This window comes from Pleurodeles waltl, chromosome 1_1 (genome assembly GCF_031143425.1).
Source record: "Pleurodeles waltl isolate 20211129_DDA chromosome 1_1, aPleWal1.hap1.20221129, whole genome shotgun sequence".
Lineage (NCBI taxonomy): Eukaryota > Metazoa > Chordata > Amphibia > Caudata > Salamandridae > Pleurodeles > Pleurodeles waltl.
The window spans coordinates 81,709,380-81,718,777 of NC_090436.1; the positions used below are offsets into that span (position 1 = coordinate 81,709,380).

Here is a 9,398-nt window from a genome sequence, read left to right on the forward strand (position 1 = left end):
GATATTAAAAGCCCACGCTGTAGAGCAGGGTCTGTTTATTCACGGAACAAGCTGTAAAGAGAATGTAAATTGTAAATGCACTTATATAGCGCCTAGAACCCCTGAATGTGTACCTAGATCAGGACTAGAGAGCTAAATAGTATTCTTATCAGTAATCTAGGAAAGTTTTATTTGCTAAACTATACTTTTAGAACATTTGGAGTAAAAATTCGCTTACTTTACTTCTGAGGAACTCAGCTCATCAATTGGGCATCGGTTCAAGTGGTGCCCACAAACCGGGGTATGGCAGAGTAACATCATTGAGTTTGGGGGCACAATATTTCTTGGGAGGTTAAAATGCCCACAAGCGCTATATGTTTATTCAAGATCTCTCACATGTGTCTGACGAATTTGTTGACAAATATATTTAATTCTCTCTATTTCAGAGTTATGGCCAGATGTACCGCAGATTTGTGGCACTGATTATGAAAGCGAAGATAAAGTAAACTGGGAAGCTTACAAGTGAGCTGATGACATCAACCAAAAACACACTCTGGAGTGATCAAAAGCCATTCCCATACGGGACAATGCTATCAAGAATGCAAAATATAAGGACTTGATTAAATGGGAACATCAGGCAGAACACAGTTTTACCAGGACTCTCATCACACCTAGTCCTGCCAGCATCATCCCATATATGCTAATCTAGCTGGTCCTATGGAATGTGAGAATTAATTAAAAATGTAAATGTCTCATGTTCATAAAAGTTCTCCACCAAGCTGGTTGATTGACAGTGACTCACAAAACACTTGACAAAGTGTCCGCGACTCTGATATATGAATCGACCAGCAGAGAATATGATTCTCCATGTGGGAATTTAGCCTATTCCAAGTGAATGTACAAAGTTTTTATGGTTTCTTGATATTTAAACTATGTTGACTCAATCTGCATCACTCTCTCGAGTCCTGTTGGGGTGTGTTCATATGGTTGTAAAAAAAAAAATGCTATTCTTCTTGGACCAAGGAAACAAGCATGTCTCTTTATCCAAGCATGCCCAGCACATCTTTTTGGAATCACGTCATCAGACATGTAGACTGAAGGCCCAGAAGATCACAATAGAGCATTATATATTGTCTCCATCCAGAATTCTGATTGTTTTTAAAGGGTCACCTGGTGATTGATGTAACAATGTATCTGAAAATCCAACCAGACGTCATCACGTCCTCCCTGGGTGACTGTAAATTACCCTAGAGTACTATATATCACCGCTCATCAATGTTTAATGCTGTAAGGAGTGAAAATCAAAATCTTCATCAATTTAACAAGAGACACATATACAGAAAGGAGGTGAAATTAAACAGTGATCCGCACCCACTCGTAGCCCCGCCTCGGCATACTCTTTCACGTCGCACATAGGGACATATTTAAGAGCCCCTTGTGCCGCCCTAGCATAATTTTTTGTTTACGAGAAGGCGGCACTAAGGGGGCCTTTGCCCTGAGCCATATTTACAAAATGGTGCACTGCATGCTTTGCACCACTTTGTAACCCTTTGTGCCACCTTATGCCTGCGCCAGGCATAATCTATGCAAGGGGGGGAGCGTTCCGGCGCTAGGAGGCTCTCAAAAATGGCACAGTGAAATTTAACAGATTTCATTACACCATTTCTAGCGTCATTTTTAATGCCTGCTCAGAGCAGGGGTAAAATGATGCACCCATAAAAATCTATGGGCCCCCTGAACTTTGCTACACTAGCGTAAAAAATGTTTACGCTAGTGTTGGAAAGCGCCACAATAGCGGCACAATTTTTTACGCTATTGTGCTAACGACCAAGGAATTCAATGATATCCTTTAAAAGCGGCTGCAGTGTTTTGTGGAGACCCTACTCACTAGGCGTATCACTACCAACATCATGACAAATCAATTTTTCAGCTCATAACTGTCCCAGTACCACGCATCTGATCACACACCTACAAGCATCAGGTCCTTGCTGCCTAGTGGGGGCCAGAAGGGATAACCCGTGGCCTATCTTAGGGCGAGACTGGGTGGTCACTCCTTTCCTTCCTACAGCCAGTCTTTACAGGATGAATCTTGTTCTGTCTTTTGCGTGCGCAGCGCGCATGGAAGTGCACCGGCCGATCGGGGCTTTACATTCTGGTAAGTAACGCGCGGGCCGCAAACACGCGGTTGAAATGACATGGACACGGGACACACAGGTAGATCGTTACGCTTCCTCGGCCGGGGGTCTTAGTCCCACCCACCTGCCGAGTCAAACACTTTATTAGCTCCCTTGCGTCACGGCGTCCATACCATCTCGCTCACATAAACAGGGAGGTTGGAACCTTCCGGCATGCACGGGGTTTAGACATACAAAACACCCCTGTGCGCCGAGAACTGTGGGGCGCCCCTCCCAAACATAACATTCCTCCTCAACTATAAATTAACTTACAACTAAACAGCAGTGTGTTCTTCCTTGAATACGTGGTTGTAACCTTGCACACACTGACTTTTCCACTAGCATTTCGACCACCATAATACACACCCCTTACAGTGTCCACTTTACTCACACACATAGTCCTTCAGCCGCTCTGGGGGTGATACGCGGGACCTCAGATAATACCTTCCTTCTCCTCTTCTTTGACTCACCACCCGGCTGTCTTTCTCCACCAGCCCCTCTGCAGATAGGCTCTCCTCAACCGGGGTTGACACCCCCGTAGGTGCCAGATCTCCCACTCTGACATCCTCCCTGTTGCCGGTATGACTAGTCTCAAGTTCACTCCCAGGAAAAACCCTGGTCGCTCTATATCTTCATCTTCTACCTCATGGCTGCGATCACTTTCGCTCCTGTGATGAATAAAATGATCTCCGTGGTATTTTTTGAAACAAGAAATGTTCCTGGTTACCATCTCGCTTCCTCGGGTGACGGTCACTAGCGTCCCCTTTACTCGAGTGACAGTCCACAGGCCCGATTCGAAAGTTGTTCTGAACTTCCCGGCCAGATGTCGATTTTTCATGAGTACCACATCCCCTATACTCAGACGTCTGGGATGCGCTCTCCTTTTCCTTGACATTCTCTCATTTTGGACCTGTCTCTGTCGTAGTCTCGCTTCCACTTGTTTGTGCCTATTCTTTGATTGTCCTGATGCCTCGGTGAGGGTTTCCACCTGGGGAATGGTATCCCTTATTTGTCTTGGCATGCAGATCTGGCTCGGGGAGACACCAGTTGTACTGTGAGGGGTCAGTCGATACTCTCTCAAAAACTCAAATATCGCGCAGTCTATATTTTTCTCCCTCGCTACCGCAATCCGCAATACCTTATTGAGGGTCCTCATAAACCTTTCGGCCTCACCATTGGCTTGAGGCCATCGTGGAGTGATTTTTCTGTGGTGGATGCCATGCGATGCCAGATATGCTGCAAACTCATTGCTCAAAAATGGGGGACCGTTGTCAGTCCTTAGTTCCTGCATCAAACCATGCATAGCCATTATTTTCTCTATACATGGTATGACCTTTTCCGTGACTGTCGATTCTAAAACTTCGACCTCCGGATATTTGGAGAAATCGTCAATCACAACTAGCATGTGTCTTCCATCCGGCAAACTTCCAAGATCCGCGCTGGCTCTTTGCCAGGGCTTTGCCGGGATGGATTCGGTGATGATGGGGGGCGGCGGATCCGTCGGCCCTACCATTTGACATGCGTGGCACCTCTGTATGATCTTCTTTACCCAGATGTCTAGGTCAGGGAACCACACTTTGCTCCTCAGTCAAGCTTTTGTTTTAACCACGCCCTGGTGAGCACTGTGGGCCAACTCAACAGTTCTTTGTCTCAGGCGGTCCGGAATAACTAACCTACTTCCTCTCAGCAGGCAGTTTTCCGGCGACACGGGCAGCTCTTGCCTGACTCGAAACAAGGCCTGCATATCGTGGTTGGCTTCCTTGGTTCTTAGATTCAGATTCTGCTTCAACAAATGCCATCTCCCATCGCTTACACAGGATATTGCCAATTGCAATACCTCATCTTCCTTTGTTGCCTCTTGTATTTCTTTTAGGGATATAGGCAGTGGCCTCGACCTCTCCACTATCAACCTCACGTACTCCTCCGTACTCTCGATCTCCTCCTTTTCCCGTTCAGTAAACGGTCTTGCATGCCGAGACAAATAATCTGCTGGGTTTTGTGCCCCTGGGCGAAATACCACTGCAAACTGATACCCTTGCAACTGGAGAATCCATTTTTCAATTCTAGGGGGAGGCTGTGAGGCTGTCTTGTTGAATAATGGTATCAGCGGCTTGTGATCGGTGTATACCGTGAATGGGTGACCATATATATATAGATGATAGTGGCGACAGGCCCAGTTGACTGCTAGTGCCTCCTTTTCTATGTGTGAATATCTTTGTTCCGTTTCTGTCAATGCTCGACTGGCATATGCCACAGGGGTCCAGTCACCTTCCTTTTTCTTTTGAGACAACACTGCTCCAAGACCTGTTGGGCTCGCATCCACTGATATTTCTGTTTCTTTTGCTGGGTCAAAGAAAACTAGCGTCGTCTCTGCTGATAGTGCCTGTTTTGTGTCCTGAAATGCCTTCTCTTGTGTCTCATTCCACTCCCACGGAGTGTGGGCCTTAGTGAGCTCCCTGAGGGGGGCCGTGAGGGAGGTTAGATTGGGAATGAACCTCCCACAGTAAGTTACCATCCCCAGGAAACTTCGCACGCCGGTGACTGAAGTGGGTGGTTGTGCTGATTTTATGTCTGCTACTTTCTCTGGGTCCGGCCGAGCTCCTTTTTCTGAGAAATGATACCCAAAGAAAGCAATGTCTTTTCTCAAAAACTCGCACTTCTCGCGATGCAAAGTTAGTCCATTTTCCTGCAGTCGTTGGAATACTGCCCGTAATCTCTGCATGTGTACCTCCACTGTGGGTGCATGTACCAAGATATCGTCACTCACGTTTATGACTCCCTCCAGGCCAGCTAGAATTCCTCTGATTGTGTCCTGGAAGACTTCTGCTGCACTGGCAATCCCAAAACTCAAACGTCGGTACCGGCGTAGTCCCACATGGGTAGAGAACGTAGTGATCGCTCTAGACTCCGGAGCCAACATTATTTGGTGGTATCCTGCTCGTAGATCCATTTTTGAGAACCACTTGGACCCGCTGACCTCTGCCACTATATCGTCTACCGTCGGGGTGAGGTGGCGCTCCCTCTTGATGGCTACGTTTGGGAGGCGCATGTCTACGCATATGCGTACCTTCCCTGGTTGCTTCGGCTTTCTAGTGACCACTATGGGTGACACCCATGGGGTTGGCCCTTCTACTTTCTCAATTATGTCCGCCTCTTCCAGTTTTTTTAGTTCCGCCTCCACTTGTGGGCGGAGATGAAATGCAATGCGTCGGTGTTTCAGCGCGACTGGTTCTATTGATTTATCTATATGTAGCTTTATTTGGCGGCCTTTTGGGCAGCCAATTCCTTGGAAGATGTCTGCGTATTCTTCCTGTAGACTGACTAGCCCCCCGACGTGAATGCTAAATGCGAACGTCACTAATTTCAACTCTTCTGCAGTGCGGCAGCTGAGCAGCATTCCGGTTCCTATTTTGGTGACGTACACCTTGGATTGTACCTTTTCTTCCTCATGATTGATATCCGTCACGAAGACTCCCGCCATTGGGAGAGGCCTGGTTGATCCGAATGCGAAGACTTGTACTGTGGTGCGTCGCAAAGGGGGGCGACATGGCATTTTATCGAAGTCAGATTGTGCCAGTATATTTATTGACGCCCCTGTGTCAATGAGGGCCATAACCTGGTGTCCCGCTACTGTGACTTGGCATCTGGGAATTTTTTTCCGGCTTGTACAGCCTGGTTTCGTTGCATGGATTATGTACACAGTGTCTTCTGGCTCATCATCATCATCCATGTCAAGACTGAGATCTGGTGGTTGTATCGCCTTGGCCCCTTGACTTGTCTTTTGTCTCTCTCCTTTTGTTCTGGTGTTTGATCGACAAACTTTTGCAAAATGATTCAGCTTTTGACAATTGGCACATTGTTTCCCTTGAGCTGGACATTTTCCTTGGTGTGGGAATGATCCTCCACACATGTAGCATGATCGTTGCGCCCCTGTCAGTTTTGTTCTGTCTTTCTTTTTTGTCATGCTGTTTGATGCTATGACGTTTACCGGTTCTGTTTTTATAGTTTGTGCAAGCGCTGTTTCCATGTGTGCAGCTCTTACCCTGGACAGTTCTTTTGACCTGCCCATCGTCAGCATGTTCGCCATCGTCATGCCTGGGACCTGAAGGATGTGCTCTCTTAGCTTTGTTGAGTGGCATCCTTGGATAAATTGTGCTCTTATCTCATCATCTGGGTCAGGCAGTGTGCACGTGCTTGCTAATTCCTTTAACCTTGCATAGTATGTATCTACTGATTCATCTGAGCTTTGTTTGGCCTGGCGCAGGAGGAATCGTTCATAGTCTGGATTTGCCATTGGTTCAAAATATGCAGTTATTGCCCTTTTTAGCGTTCGGTACGTGAATGGGGGCCCTTCTTCAGCTACTGTCTTGCTGACTCTGTGCAGCATCGCTCCTCCCATGTGCAGAAGCATTGGTCTTTGTCTATCCGGGTCTAGTGCAACCGCTGCAAAGTAGTTTTCTAACCGTTCCACCCATGATTTCCACTTTGCTGCCTGTGCTGATGGGGGTCCTTCCATAATAAAAGGCTCTATGACCGGGAATGTAGCCATTTTTTTATTTTTTTTATATATGTGTCCCCTCTTTATGTCCTTAACTTTTGTCCAACTTTTCCGGCCTTTTATTGTTGTTCCCCTTTTGTTTTCTCAAAATATGCTTTGTTTTTCTTTTCCTGTCCCTTCTTCTGTTAATTCGACGTTTATTTTAATTTTTTTATTTTTTTTAATTTATTGAAACCCAGCTGTCTGTGCCCCTTCGTTCGTGAGCCGTACTCTCTCTCACCTCCTTTCTGTGCTCGGGCTGTCGACCAGTCTCCACAGGCCGTTGTATTGTCTTAGGACACCGTCTACTTTCTTTCTTGCTGAGCACGCGTTTCTCCGGGGCTGCAGCTCACTCCAGTATGGGCATGTGGAGGATTAATTTCGCCTCGCGCTGATTTGCTTCAGCGGCTCTTTTTTTTCACACCGCCGCTTTCGCCACGTGGGTTCGCCGCCTCGTCGCCAATTTGTTCTGTCTTTTGCGTGCGCAGCGCGCATGGAAGTGCACCGGCCGATCGGGGCTTTACATTCTGGTAAGTAACGCGCGGGCCGCAAACACGCGGTTGAAATGACATGGACACGGGACACACAGGTAGATCGTTACGCTTCCTCGGCCGGGGGTCTTAGTCCCACCCACCTGCCGAGTCAAACACTTTATTAGCTCCCTTGCGTCACGGCGTCCATACCATCTCGCTCACATAAACAGGGAGGTTGGAACCTTCCGGCATGCACGGGGTTTAGACATACAAAACACCCCTGTGCGCCGAGAACTGTGGGGCGCCCCTCCCAAACATAACAAATCTGTGCATTCGAATGAGGCGGTATGGATTATGTTGATGTGCCAATCTACAGGCATTCCTGCTCATGGGGAGGAGAGCTCTGCATGTCTGTGGTTTGCACCATGGGTAGCTGAGTTGTAGGAAATTCAACCCCACTAAGTTTTCCAGGTCCATGTGCGATGTGCTGCTCCAGTCCATGTTTTTTCTTTGAATTCTGGGACTTGTACTTGTCTTTATTATAAAACAGGACTGCAAGTCCCAGAATTCAGAGGAAAATACCTGGACTGGAGCAGTACATCACGCATGGACCTGGGTAACTTGGCAGCTATGGACATTGTCTAGGAGTGAGGTAGCCAATGCCTAGTGTACAACAGGATTGCAGTATGGTTGTTGAATTGCTATTATTGGTTTGTTGATTGCACTGCCAGTTGCTTATCTGACTGAGTTTGAGAGTCTGGAGTTTGCACCACATCCTGGACCACCTTCACAGGTCTCCAAGAGCATGGGAGTTAACATCACCTCGTCTAACCAACTAGGAGTGGCCTTCCTCCTTAACTGCTGACCAAGAGCCGCAACTGTACAGTATAGCAGGACCAAAAACCTATATCATGGATGAAAAACGCAAATATCTTGAATCGTTCAACTTAATATTCAGGTGTCTACCAATAGAAAAAGATAAAGAACAATAAAATTATCAATAATTTACAATCCCAAGGTCATTTGCTCATCTAGTCAACACCTAGTATATCTGTGTAAGCGATAAATTCATTTGATCATGCACATCGCTTCATGGATTTCATTTATCATGGAGAATACCTATACAGCAGTTTAGTAAAAATACATAATTAACACAAACCATAAATCACTCCCAAAAATGTAATACACTTATTTAGCTGATGCCTGACATGACCTGTTCTCAAGAAAATTTCACGCCTTGTACAAATACATAAGCAATACATCTTTTATATCATATCCTAGTTACCCGAGGCACCCTTATCCGACAAGACGGAAGTCCTCATCTTCAGCTCTACCCCCTCCGCATGGGATGACTCCTGGTGGCCTGCCACTCTCGGAGCTTCTCCGACTTACACTGACAACGCACGCAACCTAGGATTCGTCTTGGACTCCTCATTATCCACTACCCAGCAAGTCAAAGCCATCTCTTCCTCCTGCTTCAACACCCTCCGCATATTCCAAATGATCTACAAATGGATACCCACCGAAACCAGAAGAGCAGTCACCCAAGCCCTCGTAAGCAGCAAACTGGACTACGGCAATGCCCTCGACGCAGGAACCACGGCCAAACTCCAGAAGAGGCTGCAACACATCCAAAACGCCTCCACACGCCTCATCCTGGACATCCACTGCCACATCACAGACCACCTGAGAAACCTGCACTGGCTCCCAGTCAACAAGAGAATCACCTTCAAACTCCTCACCCTCGCTCACAAAGCACTGCACAACACCGGACCACAATACCTCAACAGACGGCTCTCATTCTACACCCTGACCCGGCATCTCCCCTCCACTGACCTCGCCCTCGTAACCGTCCCACGCATCTGTAGAACTACCATTGGCGGTAAATCATTCTCGCACCTCGCCGCCAAATCGTGGAACACTCTTCTCACCCACCTGCGCCAGACCAAAGACCTCCTTACCTTCAGGAAACTTCTCAAGACCTGGCTGTTTGAGCAGTAGCAGCACCTCCCCCTGCCTTATCCCCCCCTCCTCAGCGCCTTGAGACCCTCACGGGTGAGTAGTGTGCTTTACAAATTCCTGATTGAGTGATTGATTGACCCTATAATTCATTTATAACGAAGAATACCAAGACATCAGTTTCAGAGATTCATAAATAACCCAAATTGTAAGTCATCATCAATTTACAATACTATTCACTTGCTTATCTGATGGCTGAAAAGAGCTGGTACCTAG

General features: G+C 47.0%; 1 protein-coding gene across 1 annotated transcript in view; it reads left to right on the forward strand.

Annotated features, from left to right (window-relative positions):
• LOC138266830 (BOS complex subunit NCLN-like) overlaps positions 1 to 1,304 on the forward strand; it is a 198,718-nt gene extending 197,414 nt beyond the window's left edge. Inside the window, exon 15 of the mRNA XM_069215554.1 lies at positions 426 to 1,304. Coding sequence (XP_069071655.1) covers positions 426 to 485 — 60 coding nt within the window. The 3' untranslated portion in view covers positions 486 to 1,304. The remainder of the gene's footprint in view (positions 1 to 425) is intronic.
• The last annotated feature ends 8,094 nt before the right edge of the window (positions 1,305 to 9,398 follow it).